This window comes from Sminthopsis crassicaudata, chromosome 2 (genome assembly GCF_048593235.1).
Source record: "Sminthopsis crassicaudata isolate SCR6 chromosome 2, ASM4859323v1, whole genome shotgun sequence".
In the NCBI taxonomy this organism is placed as follows: Eukaryota; Metazoa; Chordata; class Mammalia; order Dasyuromorphia; family Dasyuridae; genus Sminthopsis; species Sminthopsis crassicaudata.
Window position 1 is genome coordinate 331,106,020 of NC_133618.1, and position 21,588 is coordinate 331,127,607.

The 21,588-nt window shown below is 35.4% G+C and overlaps 1 protein-coding gene across 4 annotated transcripts in view; it reads right to left on the minus strand.

Moving 5' to 3' along the window:
- Positions 1 to 21,588, minus strand: part of SPTB (spectrin beta, erythrocytic) — a 168,600-nt gene that overhangs the window by 98,860 nt on the left and 48,152 nt on the right. For all 4 annotated transcript variants that reach the window (XM_074290370.1, XM_074290372.1, XM_074290373.1 and 1 more), the window contains exon 2: positions 13,787 to 13,982. In XM_074290370.1, the coding sequence (XP_074146471.1) occupies positions 13,787 to 13,931 (145 nt within the window). In that variant the 5' untranslated portion in view covers positions 13,932 to 13,982. The remainder of the gene's footprint in view (positions 1 to 13,786; positions 13,983 to 21,588) is intronic.

Genomic DNA, 21,588 nt, shown 5'->3' on the forward strand with positions numbered 1-21,588 from the left:
GATCCTATCTCTTAATTGTGAAAGCATCTCAGAGCTCTGCCTGGGGTCTGACATCCTCTTTGCTATTTCTTGTCTCTTTCCTCTTTCACTTGGTAACTTTATCAGCTCCCATGGGTTTAATTATCATCTCTATGCAAATGACTTCCAGTTTTATATATCCAGTCCCAGTCTCTCTCTTGAGCTCCAATTTCATATATTCAATTGGATATCCTACAAGCATCTCAAATTCAACAGGTCCAAGGGAAAGTTGATGGTTTTTTTTGCTTTTCTAAAAACTTCCCTATTTCTGCTGAGAATACCATCACCCTTTTACTCTCCCAGATTTGAAAACTTGGCTTTCCCTTAGCTCAGATTCACCAACATCTTGCGTATCCAAATCACTGACAAAGCTTATTACTATTTTCTCTCCACAACATATTTTACATTTTTACCTTTTTCTCTGCTCAAATGTTCACTACTGTTAGTTCAGGGCCCCATCACCTCTTACCTAGACTACTAATAGCCTAAATGTTCACCTGCCTCAACTCTCCCTATTACAATCCTTCCACACAGTTTTTCTTGCCGAGGTAACTAAAGTACTCTCCTATTAAAAAAAAATCCAATATACAATGTAAATTCAAGTCTCTGCTAAGATTCTCTATAATCTAAATTCAACCTTCTTTTCTGACATTGGTAGATATTATTCCCATTTTTAGTCCATGGTCCAAACAGATTAATCTCTTTACTATCCCAAATATCTGACATTTCCATCTCAAGTCTCTGTGTCTTTGTACTGGCAGTCCCCCATTTTTAGAAGGTACTCCTTCTTCATCTCTACCAACTGGAATCCTTTATTTCCTTCAAGCTTAAATGCCATCTTCTACATGAAGCCTTTCTTGATCCTCATGCTGCTAGTCCTTCTCCTTCATTTGTCAAATAACATTGTATTTATTTTACATATAACATATGTAAAAATGGATGTCTCCCCAGTTGAAGAGTATGCTTCTTCAGGGCAGAGAATGTTTCATTTTTGTCTCTGAATCCTCATCACTGAGCAAAGTGCCTAGTTGGGAGGAGCTTAATGAACAGTAGTAACTGTGCTGGGTGCTTCAGATAATGGAAGAGGAGCTCATTATCTACTTTGGCATACAAAATAAAAAAAATCAAGGAAAATTAAATACCAAAACAAAACAGGAGATAAATAATAGTTTAATCTAACAGTATAAGAGATACCTAAAAGCAGTTCTTTCTCCACATCTTAATCTATAAGTCAACTTCCATAGTCAACTAAAAATAGAAATCTCCCACCTGTCAGCAATCATGTTTAAGATTTGCCCTATGGAAAATTTTGAAGTTCATAAGTATTTGCCCTTCTCATCTCAGCTTCTTAGTTTTGTGTCTTTTTCCCTTACCTCCCATGAGTCCCTTATATATTCCCATTGATACAAAGGATCCTCACCTTCTCATATCCAAACCATTTTCAGGAATGGAATAAAAACTTATTCACACAAAGGCACAATTGACAGAAATATCTTCAACTGTTACCCTTCTCACAAAGAATAGTTTTAAGCCTTTCAAACTGTTAAAGCCTAGTAGAATTTATAACATCCAATAGTACCAGGAGGGACTTATTCTTATTCTGTGAGGTACTTGCTTCTTTTGATTTATTTCAAGAGACGTTTTCTGATCAGTTACTCAAACAAATATTTGCACAGGGTTCTCTGAGGTATTGGAACCAAAGATCTCCCTATGGTAGAGTGGAAAAAAGTCAATTTGGAATTATAAGATCTGGGTTGAAATCCTTGTTCTGCCATTTTGTGACTAAGGAGTAAAAAGGAATACTTACCTTTCTGAATTTCAGTTTCCTTATCCGTAAAATGTAGGGATAGGACTAGATCACGGAAGTCCTTTTAAGTTCTCATCTATGAACCTTTAAAACTTATAATCTTATTGGGAAATAGAACCTACCCACTTGCTTTTATTCAGAATACTCTGCCCATCTATAAGGGGATTCCTCAAATGAGTACATAAGTAGGGAGGAAATAATGATACTCAATTGGGAATCCTTTTTTAAATCAGAGAAAGCTTCTTGGAGAAAGTGGATTTTGAGCAAGATTTTTAAAGAGATAAAGTGACTTCTGGGGCCCTTTTAGACACTTTTTGTAATGCTCCCTATTCCTTGGCTATGCTGGAGTCAATGCTGTATGGAAAAATATAGAAATACAGACTATAAGGCTTTCTCAAATTCAGTTGTTTCCATCCAAGCTTCCTGACTTGAGCTTGAGTCACTCTCCTTTCTACAAGCCTTTTTTTAGCTTCTCCATTAAAAAAATGAAAAATTACTTCAGATATTCAAGGAACAATACCCTTGGTCCTCTTTTTGCAGAACAGAATGTAGAAGTCAGGGTAACTGGGAAAGCTAAGCAATAGCAAGTGTAGCTAGTGCTAGCATATAAGTATGCCCATGGAAATGAATGGCCTAAAAATTAATAGGTATTTCCTAAAGAAGGCAGTATCCATTAAAGCAAGTCATTCAGCCTTCATAATGAGGAGAGAGAGCCAAGTCTTATTATTAACTTCAATATGTTAATATTTAATAGAATATGCATATAATGGTACATCATAGTCATCTCAGTTTGAAAGCAATTGATTACTCCCTTGCAAAGTGTTTTCAAGCAAAGATTTTCAGAAATTAAAAAAAAGCATAGCTTTTTTACCCATGTTGAGAGGCAATAGGATAGGATACTGTCGAAATAGGTTAGGTTAGGATGTCTTGTAAGGTAGATCTACCTGAGGAGGACAAAATCTGAAAGATGGCTGGTCACAGTGAAGTGGCAGAGGGAGGATGATGACCTAATTCTTGTTCTATTTCAATCATAACTTAATTCTTGCTTTGTTTTAGTTAGTATTGTTTTTTTAAAATTTAGACCCATTTTCTACTACATTTATAATCTACATATAAAAGACTCAATTTCTTACTAGCTGAAGAAAATTAGTCCATTTCAACAATTGCAGGAGAAGGAGCTTGGTCAGGAAGACCTCGTTCCAAAGTCCTGACTCTGACATGATGCCTGTGTGATCTTGGCCAAGTGACTTAAAACATCTCGTGGCTTTCAGCAACTCTCTACAGCTATCATATGAAGAACTTAGAGGCAGATTCCACTCCAAAAATTTCCTTAGCCTCAACAAATAATAGAAGGTGCTAAGGGGAGTTTTTGTCTTTGAAAGCAATGTAATCACAAGTCCAATGCCAATCCTACAACAATGAAAACATAGTTCTGGCAAAACAATTAAACTCTCTTTCAATACTTTTTTTTAAAAACTCTCACAGGTGACTATGCAAATTGCTTTTCTACCATTAACACAAGATTCTATGATTGACAGTAATTTAGCTTCTCTAGAATTTGGCAGTTTAAATAACTACTGACCCTTTTTCCAGTTTTTCTGATTCAGTACCCCTTGTAAAATTATTTAGTTTCTGTAACAGAATATTTTAAAAACTATTTTATTATTATATCTTTTTATTTACAAAACATATGCATGGGTAATTTTTTTCAACACCAACCCTTGCAAAACCTTCTGTTCCAAATTTTCCCCTCCTTCTCCCACTCCCCCTCCCCAAATGGCAGGTAGTCCAATACATGTCAAATATGTTAAATCCAATATACATATATATATATATATATATATATATATATATATATATATATAAAATCCAATCTGTATATATATATATGTATATATATATACATATACATATCTATAGTTATCTTGCTGCACAAGAAAAATTGGATCTAGAAAGAAAAAAAAATCTGAGAAGGAAAACAAAAAAATGCAAGCAAACAATAACAGAAAAAGTGAAAATGCTAAGTTGTGGTCCACACTCAGCTTCCATAGTCTTTACTCTGGGTATAGATGGCTCTCTTCATTACTAGACAATTAAACTGGTTTGAATCATCTCATTGTTGAAGAGAGCCATGTCTATCAGAATTGATCATCATATTGTCTTCTTGCTCATTTCATTCAGCATCAGTTCATGTAAGTTTCTCCAGGCCTCTCTGAAATCATCCATTGGTCTTTTTTTGTAATAGAATATTATTGTTCCTTAAAAATGATGAGCAGGCTGATATCAGAAAAGCCTGCAGGGACTTACATGAATTGATGCTAAGTGAAGTGAGTAGAACCAAGAGAACATTGTACACAGCAACAAGATTATGTCAAGCAACAATGAGGTGATTCAAGGCAATTCCAATAGACTTGTGATAGAAAAAACTATGAAGACTGAATGTGTATCTAAGGATACTATTTCCACCTTTTCCTGATGGTGTTTGCGAGTTATTTTCTTTCTTGTTTTTTTTTTCCCCTTTTTTGATTTGATACTGAATATGGAGATATTTTTAGTAGAATTACACATGTTAACCTATAGTGGATTGCTGTTTGGAGAAAAGGAAAGGAAGGGAGGGAGAAAAATTTGGAACACAAGCTTTTGTAAAGGTAAATGTTGAAAACTATCTTTGCATGTATTTGAAAAAATAAAAAGCTATTATAAAAATAACTGCAAAAAATTATTCAGTCTCTTGACAGAAAGTCTTCCAGAGTCAGAACTTATTACTGTTTGGTGGGAGCAGCCAAAAATCTCCTCTAAGGGAACTCCAAAGGGGTCCAGGAGTATTAAGAGGGCAAGAATACTATAGACTAGACTACTGAGGAATCAGGATAGGGCAAGAATATTTACAGGCTTGACTACTGAAGAATTAGGATATGTATAAATTGACTATTTGCAGCAGGCTCTATGTGTGGTAGAAGTCAAGGAATTAGATGATGGAATGGAATGCTGGAACCATGTGATTCAATCCACCAGCACTAGCTGCATCCTTTGGACCATACTCCAATCATAAACTTGCTGTTCTACCATACCTCAGAGACACAGAAGGGCCATGGAGATATATATTCTTCTGTGCCTCAAGTTACCAAGTTACCATTCCATTCTTAAGAGTTCCCCCCCCCCCTTTTTTTTTTCAGATGGCCCATGTCTCTCTTGAGGGAGTTAGATATGTTCCTCCCAGTTTCATCTTCTCTTTTTCAGGGTCACTAGAAGGTACATTGTAGATAGAGAAATTGGGGAGGAGCAAATAAAGAACAAGCAATGTGAATGGGCAAATTCTTCCTGACATTAAGTATTTTATATCCTTTCTACATTCTAACTAAAAGGAGAGAGGGAAAGAGGAAGGGAGAAAAGGGAGGAGGAAGGAAGGAGAAAGATATATATGTAAAAGAGAGAGAAAGAGAATGAGAATATTTAAATAAGCAGGGCTTCTGGAGAGAATGTCAGCAAGATTACTGCCCCCAAAGATTGTCTAGAGTCTCTTTGGGAAAATTGAGGAATCAGTATCTTTTTTTTTTTTTTCTTCTCCTATGCAGAGACAACAGTCCAAGAAGAACAGAAAAGATACAACTACTCAATGCTTATAGATTTTGGTTAATTTGATTAAAAAAAAAGAAAACCTATTTATACTAGTATCAAAGATGAAAAGAGGAAATTTGCCACTAATGAAGAGGAAATCAAATCAATTGATTTAAATCAATTAAATTGCCTAAATATATGCCAATAAATCTGATAATCTAAATGAAATGGATGAATATTTACCAAAAAAATTACTCAGATTAACAGAAGAGGATACTTAAATAACCTCATTTTAGAAAAAGAAACTGAACAAGCTAACAACGTACTCCCTAAGAAAAAAAAAATCTCCAGGGCCAGATAGATTTACAAATAAATTCTACTAAAAATTTAAAGAACAATTAATTCCAGTATTCTATAAACTATTTGGGAAAAGAGGCAAATTCCTTTTATAACAAATGTTGATATCTAAACCAGAAGAGCCAAAACAGAGAAAGAAAATTATAGAACAATTTACCTAATGAGTATTGATGCAAAAATTTTAAATAAAATTTTAGCAGAGATATTACAGTGATTTATCATGAAGATATACTATGATCAGATGGGATTTATACCAGGAATACAGGATTAATTCAATATCAGAAGAACTATTAACATAGCTGACCATATCAATAACAAAGTTAATAGAAATCATATGTAGAAATGTAGATGTAGAAAAAGCTTTTGATAAAATTCAGCACCCATTCCTATAAAACACTAGAGAGCGTTTCAGGTATGTATATCGTGGTGTTGCCTCTGAAAGAATTCAGGTTCAGATAATCTACAACACAAGACTTATATACTAAGTGTGCAGGCCAACCTCCCTGAAGAAGTCAGCAGCCCAGAAAAGCAAAAAACAAGGATTATACAGTAAATTATGATTATTACATCACAAGATATATAAATTGTGAGGTTCCCAAGAGGAGTTTGTTAATATGGGGAGGTCTTAAAGCATTGAGGGAACTGTATATGTGATTACCTAGAATGCATGCAGAAAAGCCCACTGGGGAAGAGGAGTGTATTAATTAATGGTAATAATATTTTAGGTTCATCCAAGCTTAGGTTCATCCAAGGACAGCAAAGAAGGGAGAATTGCACAGGCATCATGTGGGGGGAAATATTTATTGAGGTTTACAATCCAGTATTCTGTTCTGCATCCTGTTGGTGGTACTTTCTTATTGCTTTATTTCTGTGTTTTTTGGTAACAGTCCTGTGGTTACCTGGTGATATGGTCATAGAATATGCTGGCCTATTCATTGTTCTAGTGAGACCCATCATTAATGATTTTTGTGGGGCTCAGGAGTGAGAGCACGTTTGGGCTGGGCTGGGGGGCAATAATCCCATCAATAGGGATAAAGGGAGTTTTCAATGAAACAATTAAGTATCATCTATCTAAAACCATCAGTAAACATTATCTGTAATGGGGATAAACTAGAAGCTTTCCCATGTTAAATAAGGAGTAAAACAAGGATGCCCATTATCACTACTATTATTTAATACTGTACTAGAAATGTTACCTTTAGCAAGAAGGAAAAAAAAAAAAAGAAATTGAAGGAATTAGAATTAACAATGAAGAAACAATGCTATCACTCTTTGCAGATGATATGATGATATACTTAAGAGAATTCCAGAGATTCAACTGAGAGCTACTTGAAATAATTAACAACTTTAGCAAAATTTCAAGATATAAAATAAACCCTCATAAATCATTAGCATTTCTATATATTACCCACAAAGCCTAGCAGCAAGAAATAGAAAGAGAAATTCCATTTAAATAACTGTAGACAATATAAAACACATGGGAGTTTACCTCTGAAGACAAACCCAGGAACTATATGAACACAATTCCAAAATATTTTTCATACAAATAAAGTCAGATCTAAATAATTAGAAATGTATAAACATACTAATATAATAAAAATAACAATTCTACATAAGTTAATTTACTTACTTACTTACTTAATTTGCTTAAGTTACCAATCAAACTACCAAAATTAGCTTATAGAGCTAGAAAAAAAACAGTAAAATTCACCTAGAAGAACAAAAGGTCAAATATATCAAGGGAATTAATTACATATTAAGGGAATTAATAAAAAAAATGCAAAGGAAGAAGGCTTAGCCATACCATATTTAAAATTATATCATAAAACAGAAATCATCAAAACTATTTGGTATTGACTAAGAAATAGAGTAGTGGATCAATAGAATAGGTTAGGTACATAAGACATAGGAGCAAATGACTAATAATTTGCTGTTTGATAAAGCTAAAGATTCCAGCACACAAAAACTGCTGAGATACTTGGAAAACAGAATGGCAGAAACTAGGCATTTAATATCTCAGATGATGTCAAAATAGGTACATGATTTAGACTTAGAGGGTGACACTATAAGCAAATTAGGAGAGCAAGAGATAGTTTGCCTTTCAGATCTATGAAGAAGAGAAGAATTTATGCACAAATAATAGAGAAAATTAGGAAATGAGGATAATTTTGATTATATTAAATTAAAAGTTTTTGTACAAACAAAACCAATGAAGATGGGAAACAATTTTTACAGCCAATGTTTCTGATAAAGATCTCAATTCTCAATTAAGTCAAATTGTAATAGCACAAGTTATTCCCCAATTATTAAATGGTCAAAGGATATGAACAGGCAGTTTTCAGATGAAGAAATAAAGGTTATTTATAATCATATAAAAATGCTTTAAATCTAAATTTATAAGAAAAATGTGAATCAAAACAACTCTGAGGTACCACACATACATACTAGATTGGCTAATATGACAAAAAAAAGGAAAATGATAAAGTTGAGAAGATGTGGGAAAACTGGAACACTAACGTATTGTTGGTGGAGTTGTGAACTGATCCAACTATTCTAGATAGCAATTTGGAAATATACCCAAAGGATTATAAAACTGAATACTATTACTGGGTTGGTGTCCCAAAGAGATCATTAAAAAAAGGGAAAGGATCTAAATGTACAAAAATATTTATAAGCAGTTCTTTTTGAGATGGCAAAAATTTGGAAATTGAGGGGATGCCCATCAATTAGGGAATGGTTGAACAAATTGTAGTACATGAATGTAATGGAATTGTGCTATAAGAACTGATGAACAGGTAGATTTCAATAAAATCTGGAAAAACTTATATGAACTGATGCTGAGTGAAGTGAAAAGAACCAGGAGATCATTGCAAACACTAACAGCAATATTGTACATGATGAACTATGATAGATTTAGCTCTTTTCAGCAATACAATGATCAAAGACAATTCCAAAGATTCATGATGGAAAATGCTTTCCACATTCAGAGAAAGAACTATGTAGTCTGAATGCAAATCAAAGCATACTCTTTTTTTTTTTTTTGGTTTGTTTTTCATGCTTTTTTCCTGTTTTTCTGATTCTTTCACAATATGACTACTGTGGGAATATGTTTAACATGATTAAATGTATAACATATATCAGATTGTTTGCTGTCTTAGGAAAGGGGAGGAAGAAAAATTTGGAATTCAAAATCTAATAAAAATAAATCTTGAAAACTATCTTTATATGTAACTGGAAAAAATAAAACACTATTAAGTCGGAAATTTTTTTTAAAAGAGCCTATTTGCAACTATGCTGAAAGAGTTACCAAACTCTGCATACCCTTTGATCCAGCAGTATTTCTACCGGGATTATATTCCAAAGAGATCTTAAAAGAAGGAAAGGGACCCACATGTACAAAAATGTTTGTGGCAACCCTTTTCGTAGTAGCGAGAAACTGGAAACTGAATGGATGCCCATCAGTTGGAGAATGGTAGAATAAGTTATGGTATATGAATGTTATAGAATATTATTATTCTGTAAGAAACGATCAGCAGGATGATGCTCTCTGGAGAGACTTACATGAATTGATGGTAGGTGAAATACACATAACCAGGAGATCATTATACACAGAAACAAAATTATATGATAATCAGTTCTGATGGACATGGCTCTCTTCAACAATGATCTTGTAATGAAAAGAGCATCTATATCCAGAGAGAGGACTGTGGGAACTGAGTGTGATTTACAACACAGCATTTTCACTCTTTTTTGTAGTTGTTTGCTTGCATTTTATTTTCTTTCTCATTTTTTCCTGTTTTATTTGATTTTTCTTGTGCAGCAAGATAATTGTATAAATATGTATGCATACATTGGATTTAACATATATTTCTACCATGTTTAACATATATTGGATTACTTGTCATCAGGGGAGAGGGTGGGGGAAGGGGGGAAATTGGAACACAAGGTTTTGCAAGGGTTAATGATGAAAAATTATCCATGCATATATTTTGAAAATAAAAAACTTTAATTAAAAAAAATTAAAGTCTAAGGAAGCCTCCTCACCAAAAAAAAAAAAAAAAAAAAAAAAAAAAATTAGCATCCACCCTGGATTCAGAAGAACTGAAATATCTCAGATACTTACTAACTATGAAACACTGAGCAAGTCCATTAACTCTGATTACTTCCCCACACCAAATAAAAAGAAGAAGAAAAGAAAAGAAATGCCAAGGCCTCTCAGTACAGGCCAATGCCCCCATCCCAAATATTTATAGTTACAAAACACAGCGGCAGCAGCAGCTGTAGCAGCATCATATATAGGACTTATGGGATACCCTTGCCCAAAGTTATTTACAAAGGGCATCTCTAGAGAGTGATAAGAGGTATCAAAATTGAAAAGAGTTATTGCTGTAATTTAGGATTCTATATAGGAATTCTAAATGCTCTGAAGGCTCTTAGGAAATGTCAGTCTTCAAACAGATTTCTAAGGAGGGCTTGGGAAAAGCAATGGAGATAGAGGAGCAAATACCCAACAAGGGGATAGAGTAACATATGATATCCTCCTAACCAGCCCCACTTTCCAACATACAAAAATCCTTGAGGGTAAGTCATACTAACTGTAACCCTTAGCCTACTGCCTGCCATTAATAAATGTTTATTGATTGATTGAATATAACTTGATTCAGTGCTCATTCATTGAACTGAGTCTTGACTTTGGTTACAGGTCATTCAAGACAGACACTCCAAGAACAGAGCATAATTGTTAAAATGTCAGTTGGAAGATTCACTTCTCCTAATTATTAATTAGGCTCATCATATTGTTGGAAATAGTCAAGAATCTCCACAACTTGGTGGCTTCCCATTCTGTCCAGTCAAAAGAAGTACTGTAGTATGATAGAAAGAGTATAAGTCCTGAAGTCAAGAGCAACCTGAGTTCAAATTTCACCTCTAATATTTATTACCACTGTCTCCAGGGCAAGTCACTTTAAGCTCTTTTGAGCAAAAGCTGTATAACCAGAATTATATCTGTAATATCTAAGCTCCCAGACTTGTGAAGAATAAAAGAGACCTAGTCAAGTATTTTGCAAGCCTTAGAGCACTGTACAAGTATTAGCTATTATTTTTATTTCTAAATGCTGTCATCAAACCTATGATTTAAAAAAATCAGTCATGTGGTTAGAGTAATGAATGACTGATGTATTTCACTGGTATCCTTGCATTGTCCAAAGAAATCAGGGAAAGTCCCCAGAACATTGATGGGATCTCTTGTATTGAAATTATAGTAAGAAAGGATCAGTAGAACCTAGACTGAAAAATGGAAGGGATTTTGGATTCCATTAAGTTCTACCCCTTGATTTTACAAATGAGGAAACTGAGACTTAATAGGTGGAATTGGCTGAGGTTAAATTTAAACATAAGTCTTTCTTGACTGTTTCTACTGCTATAACTACTACTACTTCAGTACAAATTTAGCTTCTTGTTTTAATAGAGAAAATAATGTCTCTTTTATGTCAAAAAACATTGATCTTGAGATTTAAAAAAAATTCTCTGGCTATATATCCTAATATAAAGAATGTTATGTTGATGGTTACACTGGATGGACAGTTTCAGAAGAACTGCATCTCACCTACATCAATAGAAGAAGTACCCACATAGATGAGATCATAAGCTTATCTGAGTATTTGAGAATGACCTACAAACTCTTTGGTGGTGAGTCACCCAAGTGAAGACTATGACATCATTAGTGAGAGCTCTTTCCTCTACTCTCCTGGAGTCTAGTGTTTGATTCCAATATATTGTACACCTTCCTGATGTTATGGTCCTATTCAAGAACAAAGGACAAACAATAACAACAATCCTGGCTTTGCAATAATGAGATCAGCACCAACCTAATCTATGTCTAAGTTACTTCTAAAGTCAAAAGCCAAACAGTTTGAAAGAAACTCAAAAACAGAGGAATGATATATGATAAAGGTATTTTCTTAGGGGTCTATCATTTCAGAAACAGAGAAAGGAAGATCTAATTTTCATGTGCATCCTGAGCAAGTTCTACCATAAAAGGAATAACTCATACATATATACTATACTATAGCCCAGCTAACATACAGAACTAAGAGACAGAATAATAAAGTCAAAATAGTCCTATGTTTTGGTACTGGCTAAAGGATGAATTACAAATGCAAACAAATTGGTGTTATTATCTCTCCCACTAAAAGAAATGTAATTTTTAAAATACTAGATTTGGAATCAGAGGACCTAGGTTAAAAATTCTTGCTCTGATGCTTTTTACCTGTGAGAACTTGAAGAAGACACAACAATACTGGGCCACAATTTCCTCCACAATAAAATTAGGGGAATAGGGCTAAATTACCTTAGAGTTCCCTTCTATGATCCTACATTATAGAGGGAAAAGGAGAAGGAAGAACAAAAACAGGATGAAAATTCCTCAAGTAGTCAACTCGAGACACAGAATGAGACAGAAGCTATTCTTATACTATTGTGTTTTACACACACACACACACACACACACACACACACACACACACACACACACACGAGAGCAGAAGCAGAGATAATGTTGTGTGCAAAAGAAATATCTTTAGATACTTTCTAATACATAGATAAAATATAGGACAAGATTAGCATCAAAAGCCTCAGATCTGCCAAGAACCAAAAAGTTTGTTTTAAAGGAGTCTCCTAAAAGAGAGCAGAAAAGGGAATAAGTTCACTCAATAAACTTACATTGACACGATGTTTTAAGGTTTACACATCCTTTGAACAATATCCTTCAAAAAAGCATATAAAATGAGAATTTTTAAGCACTTATTTGGCATGTACCTCTTTAACACTCTGGTGAAGCCTATGGACATCCTTCTCAGAATGTTTTTAAATGAATAAAACAAATATATAAAATTACAAAAGGGAATGAATTGTGTTGAAATATGTTTATCAAAATAATATCCCCCAAAATTCGTGAAGGCTTCATTGAGAATCCCTGGAAAGAGTAAGGAATACCTACTATAGAACTAGCAGATTTGTACCTTATTAACAGCAAAGCTTTCCACCAAGGAAAGGAGAAATAAATAGGGAAATAAAAGGAAAAATACATGCTTTTTATGCTGAGGTTTACTAAAACCAAACATGATTCAGGCAAAAGGAATGATGATCAAAACTCCTTCAAAATGTCCAAGGAGCCAGGTTATTCTGGGGCAGGACTTAATAATGGAGATCCATCACAGTAAGGATCAGACAACAAAAATGATATCCCAGTAAGTGAGAATGATATTTCAGTAAGAAAGAAAAGAAACTATATTGGAGATTTAGGATTTTTAAAAATGAGCTGATAGCAAAACAAACAAACAAACAAACAAAAAAAAACCAACAATCCCCACAAACCCCATTACAAATTTAGTAGGTGAAAATAAGTGAAATCCAAGAGTTTACCTCAGAAAACCTTCCCCTCCTCCTCTTTGGAGTCCTGAGAAGGGAGACTGTTCTCAGTTTCACACTTATACTCTTTTCTTGTAGTACCCTAGATAGGTATGATCATCCCATACCTTTGAGGAGTTACAGCTCCTGGACAATCCTCCAAATGGGAGGAAGGCAAAGGAGAAAGGAGATATGATGATATAATTATCCATCCTTAATACACTGATTATTTCATTCAGTTTTCTTTGGCTGAGTTTTCTTTGACTCTTGAATTTGGCTACAGGTCACTTAGGATGGCCACTTCAAGTTGCTATGTACAGTGCACACACACACACACACACACACACACACACACACACACAACTACCCCTTCCTTTTTCATAGGATGAAATATGAATGAAGCAAAGCACAGGTGTGAACACTGGCTGTTGCCACTACTATTGAACAAGCTCAGAGCACATATGGAAGACTGAATCCCCTATGGGCAACCTCCCATCAGAGGCATCAGCATTCCCAACATTCTCCCTGCCATATTCATGCTCAAAGTCTTGGGAATACAGATGGTCTTGTTTTGGAAAGAAGGGTACAGAGGAAGATTTTCCCCACCCAGACTCCTCCCTTCACCATTCAGAAGAGTACCTGCTAGGGCCTTGATCCGAGACCTCTCAAAGAGCCTGGCGGAGCTATTGTCATTGTCCAACTCATTGTCTGGGGAATCCCAGCGGGCGTTGATCCTGCTGTACTGTTGGATGCCCACGTTGTCAAACTCAGTGGCGGATGTCATGTTGGGAGGCTCTCAGCAGCAGCTCCTGCCTCAGTCCTCATGAAAGGGCCCCTGGAGGGAGAGCAACATGTATTGAAGGGTTAGCTCCCACCCCTTCAGACTTTTTCTCAGGGGAAACTTATTCGGAGCCTCTGACAGAAACAGATCCTTGTAAGAGCAGCACACTGTGACATCTGCTTGAGCATGCTTTCCACCTGAGGTTCCTGGATCATACGTTATGAAATATTGCAGCAGCAGCAGCAGCAGCAAAGTAACAATGACGGCGGCAACAGTGGCAGTGGCAGTAGAAGGGACAAGGAGAGCTGTATGCAGTAAGAGTCAGGGCAGCCAGCAGGTGGAGACGTCAGCTGCAGTTGCAGAGCTCCCCACCCCCCTTCCTGTGCTCGAGACAGACTGCTCGTTGGGGTCGGGCTCCAGAGGCTGCAGAGGCAACTGCGCTGAGAAGCATCTGCCCACCAAATTGAGGCCAGGACGCAATGAGGGTTGGGGGGGGGGGAGAAAGGGAAGACCGAAAGACAGGGGAGGGAGGAAACTGGGGAATAGGCTGACTGTAGTTTGAAAAGAAAAATGGAAAAAAATGGGGAAAATGGAAGTGGAAAAAGCCAACTTAGGGCTGAATCCAAAGCTTCCGAGCTTGTGGCAACTCATTCTGGAGAAAGTTCACTCAGATATCCTGCTAAAAAGATTCTCTTGTTATAGATACTGATGAGGCTGTGCCTTTGTGGGAGTGGGGGTGGGGTGTATGTAGGGGATAGGGGGAGAGCAGCTCTCTTTAGCTAAGTGGAGCCATAGGGAAAAAAAATTGGGCTCCTGTTGAAATCCAGTGAGCCAGAGAACCTGGCTTGACCTGCACCTGTATATCCAAGTCTAAGAAGTAAGAACTACCACCAACATTAGAATGCTTTGCCAGGGAACAATGTTTACTTGGACAATTGGTGGCTGCAAGTCCTTTATATAAGGTGCAGCTTCAGAAGCCCTAAATCCTAGGTTTGTTGCCACTTGTTTATTTAGTTGTATGACCTTTAAAATGTTATTGTAGTCTGGGGCAGCTAGGTGGTGCAGTGGATAGCACACCAGCCTTGAATTCAGGAGGACCCGGGTTCAAATTTGGTCTCAAAAACTTAACACATCCTAGCTGTGTGACCCTGGGCAAGTCACTTAACCTCAATTATCTCAGCAAAACAAAACAAAAATTCAGATGAGATAAGCTTTTTATTTAGAACATACTGGAAGAGACTTCTTTCAGTTAATAATAATAGAAACAAAGCATAAATAAAATCTGTGACTAACAAAGAATATTTTAAAAATTCACTTCTGTGAATTTTTATTTTTAAAGAAGAAATGCAGATAACAATTTAATCTCATTGTAACTTGAAGTAATAGTGCCTTATTTCTTAGAAATACAAGAGCACTGCAAACTTTTATCTCACATAAATTTACTTCAGACTATCCTCCTTTTTCAATACTCCCTCCTCAGGCCACAACTCATATCTGCAGGGGTCACAGCCCCCTCTGTTGTTATTGCCATTAGTCCTTATCTGGCCTCTTAGGTAAGTTCTGGGATTCCCCTAGCAGAGCTAGCCTTAACATAGACAAAGCTCTTATTCCCATGTGGTCGTCGTTATTGTTTAATCCAATTTTTATAGATATAGTTAGTTATAGAGGGAACAGTGAGAATACAAGATAAGCCTTAGGCTGTCAAGCTTATGTCTTAATATCTTTTGTGTCATGAACTTCTTTGGCAATCCTATGTAGCCTTCAGATCCCTTCTTAGCACTATGTTTTTGAATGCACAGAATAAAATATACAGAATAAACAAAGGAAACCAATTACATTGAAATACAGTCATAAAAAAAAAGTTCACAGAACCCAGGTTCTCTGCTCTAGAATTATTTTGTTTAATCCTTTTTGTGCCAAATCTACAATCCAGAACCCCAGGGGTAGCATATAGTAGGGTTCAGTTCTTTCTGTTGTTCCCTACCCCTCATATCATATGGGGCTTTTGTTACAGCTTGCCTTATTACTCATCTACCTCATTAAAAACAATATGCTCTTGTGGTGCTTTACACAGGACAGCATCAAAGGAAGTAAATATAGACTCTTAAAAACAGCAACAATTTTATCACAGTGTTTGTCACTCACTCAACTTTCAACATTTTTCAGTCAGAAAAGGAAGCATATATAGAAAGAAAGCTAATTGTACCATGCTAAGGATTATATAATACTATCCTGAATTATACTATGCTATACTATGCTGTGTTGTCATGTCATATGATACCTTGTAATAACCTCGGGGAAGGGGAAGGGGAAGGGGAAGAGATTTACTTCAATCATGAGACTCCTTTGCTTCTTTAAAAGGGACAGATTGGCCTAAATAAGCTGTCTCTGGTAGAGGAATTCTTGACTGAACTAGCCAACTAACCTGGGCCCGGTAAAAAATGATTTCATTTTTCCTTCTGTGCTACATTTGTTAATGCTACTCACTACTCACTCGGGGAGAAGGGCCATCCAAACGCCATTCAAACAAAAACGTGGCCAAAGCTTCCTAGGAAGAACAGAACTCTAGAGAGGTCTGATCGAACGTACATGATGGAGGTAACAGGACCCTGGGCCTTCGTCAGAGTCCTGTGCTATTTTTAAGAGTGGCAGAGAAAGGAACAGGCAGTGAAGGACGGGGGAGTGAAATTACCCTTGCCTTGACTCCGTAAATAAGTCTGTCCCAGAAAGAACAGACTTAGCAAGCAGACTGGTAGGCCTGGAGTTCGAGACAAGATTGATTGCTCTGGGTTCAGGAAAGCAGCAACTCAATAACAATTCATCTTGCTTAAAATATCCCTTCTTTGACAAGGAGACAGAAAATGATGGCAAGAACCAAATAGCATCTTGTCTCAGGTTTTTTAAAACAATAACAACAACAACAAAATTTAAGAGAATTGTTCCCTCGAATATAAACAAGTGAAGATATTTGCTCTTTAAGGTATGTTCTGCAAAGCTGCTGTTACCCAGGTGGCATCTTGGGGAAAGTAATTTATACTGAGAAAGAATGTTTGCCTGGTAGGGTGAATTCCTTCACATAGTTAAGATATCTACATGTGATCAGCAGGAGAAATACTGAGAGAGCTCTAATGGATGACATAAATTATATTTAAACAAGAAGATGGAAGGGAGGAAAGTAAGGTAAACCAAAAAAAACAAAAAACAAAAAACAAAAAACAAAAAAAAAAACCAAACAAACCTGCTTTGTAGATAAAGATTGAATTTATGCTCAATTTAATCCAATCTTTCCCCACAAATTCTCTCACTTTTAAATTTTTTTTTTGGGGGGGGAGGTCAATTAGAGTTAAGTGACTTGCCCAGGATCACACAGCTATTGTCTCAGGCCAGATTTGAAGTCAAGTCCTCCAGATTCCAGGGACAACCCTCTATCAACTATATTATCTAACTGCCCCTTTCACATTTACATGGCCCTGCAAAAAATTTTGCCATGAGAAGGCAAGATTTTATGTAGAATAGGTTTGTAATCAATTAGCTTTTATCTATAAGTTCATAGCTATAGGTTCAGGTTCTGCATTTTTATTCTTGTTCAGTTGGTTTCATCACATTCAACTCTCCATGACCCCTTTTGGGGATTTTCTTGGCAAAGATACAGGAGTGGTTTGCCATTTTCTTCTCTAACTTATTTTACAGAAGAGGAACTGAGGCAAACAGGAGTAGGTGACTTGTCCAATGTTACACAGCTTAATAAATGTCTGAAACCAGATTTAAACTCAGGAAAATAAGTCTTCGACACCCACACTATCCATCACATCCTCTAAGCTGCCCTTAGATTTGGTTCAGAACCTTAAATTTACTGAAAGAAAAAAAAATCAAGGCTAATCTAAGATCTATAACCACAGAAAGATGTAGTGGGAAGTCGCCTGAATTTGGAGTTATAGGACCCAAATTCAATTTCCATTTCTCATACAAATAAACTATGTGATTTTGGACAAGTCACTTAATGTCTCTGGGCCTCAGGAGTTTTTCTGTAAAGCAAATGGATTAGATGGCCTATAAAAATCTTTCTGGCTCTAAATAATCCTTCTAACTCAATCCAGATTCTAAGGGAATAAAAGAATCTCAGAATGGAGGCTGGTGCATCAATACTAATTGAACTGTATTCCAATCTTCTTATCTCTCAAGCAAAATGAAATATAGCATATTCTACTGGACACAAAACATTGATAACAAGCAAGGAGTCAAAATATATTTCTAGAGAAAGGAAAATGGGAAGAAGATACTTGGGTAGAGAAAACAACATGAGAAATTATCAAACCAAAGTAAGAATAGTCCTCATTTGTGTCTAGCTCTCCTCTAATTAGTTAATGAACTCTTGCTATGGAGAAACCCTTGGACATAGAATTTAGATTATTCAATTCATCAAACATTTATTAAGTACCTAATATATGCCAAGTACTTTGTGAGGTACCAAAAGCACAAAGAGAATAATGAAAACAAGCCCTGCTCTCAAGGAGCTTATACTTTACTGAGTGACTCATATATATAAATAAATAACAATTATGTACAAAGTTAAAACAAAACAAATTTTTTATTTTAGTGGAGGAACACTAACAACTAGAGAGACCAGAACACACCTCCTGTAGGAAGCAGCACTCGAACCACACTTAGTGAAACTAATGTGACAGAGATGAAAAAGGCATGAATATACAAAAGCAAATTATCAGGAGATGAAATATTGTGTATGGAAAACAAGAAATAGGTCAGTTTGACTGAACTTCACCATGTGTGAGAGGAAATAATGTGAAATATCTAGAAAAAGAGGTTGGAACCCACATGTGAAAGGCTTTAAATACCAAAGAAAAGAATGTGTATTTTTACTAGAGGCACTAGGGAACACTTGTTCATCAAAGGGTTTTGAGCTTTAATAACTATTCTTATTATATCATCTTTGACTACTTTTATTTTCTTCTATTGCCAGCTCGTTTTGATATGGGGGAAGTAGTATCAGAAGTTAATCCTTAGGGCAGCTAGATGACTCAGTGGATATAGTATCAGCTCCGAAGTCAGGAGGACCTGAGTTCAAATGTGGCCTTCACACTTCCTACCTGTGTGACCCTGGGCAAGTCACTTAACCCCAATTACCTCAGCCAAAAAAAAGTTAATCCTTGAAATTCCTTCTAAAAAGTAGTAGCTTCTATGTGGTAGGCATTGCATTAAGCATTGGGGATATAAAAAAGAGGCAGACACTATCCTTTCATTCACAGAGCTCACACTGTAATAGAGATGAGAATATACAAATAATTATGCATACTAAAGGCAGATAGATGGTATAATGACTAGACCAGTAATATTGGAGCCTGAGTTCAAATCCAGCTTCCAACACTTAATAACTGTGTGACTCTGGCAAATCAGCCTTGTTTGCCTCAGTTATAATATGAGCTGGAGAAGGTTAAAGACAAACTATTCTGGTATTGCCAAGAAAATCCCAAATGGGGTTACAAAGAGTAAGACACTCCTGAAATGATCCAACATGTACATACTAAGATACACACAGATTTGTGCATGTACACATTTGTGTATGTGTGTGTACAAATGTAAAGATAACTAGCTAGCTAGCTATGTAATCTCAGAAGGAACTAGGAGTATGGAGGGAAAGATTCAGAAAAATTTCTTGTAGAGAAGGGATTTGAACTAACTTTTCAAAACAACAATAAAAAACAAAAAAAAACAAACAAAAAAAAAAACCCAAACCAGAAAAGCCAGGAAGTAAAGAACATTCCAAACATGGGGTCATGTGCCAAGAGTATAATGTAAGCCAGAGTAGCTGGTTCACAGAGTGCATGGAAGTGAATAAAGAGGAAAAAAAGTAGAATGATAGAATAGGCCCAGATTGTGAAGGGCTTTAAATGCCAGAGCATTGTATATTTAATCCAAAATTTAGCCCAGTGCCTGGCATAAGGTAATCACTTAATAAATGTTTATTGACTTACATTAATTATGGAAGCAAGAAGCACTGGAGCTTACTTAATGTAGTTGGCTTTAGGGAAATTATTTAGGCAGTTGACTGAAAGAAGACTATTGCAATAGTCCAATTATAAGGTGGGGCAGTTAGATGGCATAGTTGGTAGAACATTGGGTCTTATGTAAGAAGACTCATCTTCCCAAGTTCAAATCCAGCCTCATAGTAGCTAAGTGACCCTGAACAAGTCATTTAGCCTGTTTGATTCAGTTTCCTCATCTGTAAAATGAGCTGGAGAAGAAAATAGCTGTCAAATATAGATTAAAATGGAAGAACTACATCACTGCTTGTGCTTACTAAATCAAGATAGTCATTGTCAATCTCATCTACCAACCATATAACGATTTTTGTTGAACTTAAAGAAAAATTTCCATTGTCAATCAGTTGTTTTTGCAAAGTAACCAGAAAGTGTTATAGATTTTCATTAAAAAAACATTCAAAACCCAACAAAATTCCATCTTGAAGATTTTGAACAGTTTAGAAAATTCTTTCCAATTTTTTTTTTTAAAAACACACTGATATGAGGGTGTGTATGTGTTTGCTTTCTGTAACAAAGTTACATAACAATGGAAACATTTCTAAAGATCAGTTTTCTCCACTGCATGTTTCTTTAAAAAGTTGTACTTTTTTACTCATTGTTAAAATGTTACCTTCACCTTAAAAAATCAAATTTGTTTTCTTTTAAAAATATCTGTTAGAAAATCAAATTTGTTTTCTTTTAAAAATATCTGTTAGTAAAAATGTCTATGGCACACTACTGACAACTAATTGTCATCACAGAAAAGATCAGAAATTTTGCAACAATTGTTTCTGGAAAAGAAAAATGTGCATGTAATTAATCTTGAAATTCATTAAGAGATAACATGTATGTGTTAGAGCAATTGTTTCATCAGTGGTAACAGTTTATTCATAAACCAATGTTATTAAAAAAGTAAATTACTGTTGAAAAGTTATCTTCTCTACATCTTTCCTTTAGTGGCTCACAATAACAATTGTCCTTCCTGCATTTTGTTATCAAATGTCATACCATAAATTGGTAAATTTAGAAAAATCTCTTGTTTTCCTTTGACCTAATAGAAAATCTCCCCCAATGCATTATTTGTTCTATTATCTGTTTCTTTGAATCTCAGTGATGTTTTCTATGTAAGTTATAACAGGACTTATTAGCAGATGAATGCTCTATAGTATCTCATCATATAATTTTCTGTATGTTATTTTGGCCATTTGTGTTTGTGGTTGGAAGAACAAATCTTTTACAATAATATGTGCCTTTTTGTCTCTCATTAGTATATAAGAAACTTCCAAAGAGTCTTTTAGGAATTTATCATTAAGTTTACTTTAAAGTATTGAATTGAGTATTGCATAACTTTAAACACTAATGAAAAAAATTATAGAAGTTTTCCTTCCTGTTCAAGATACTTAGCTTTCAAATGTTCCACTGTGATGCCTGTAAATTATCAATTATTTATTATTTCAAGGTGTAATATAAATACATACAAAATTCATTATTAACAGCAATGGAGACCCATAGATTGATGAATGACTAAACAAACATGAATCTAATGAATCTAATGGAATATTATGATACTATAAGAAAAGATGAATATGATGAATATAGAGAAACATGGAAAGACTTATCTG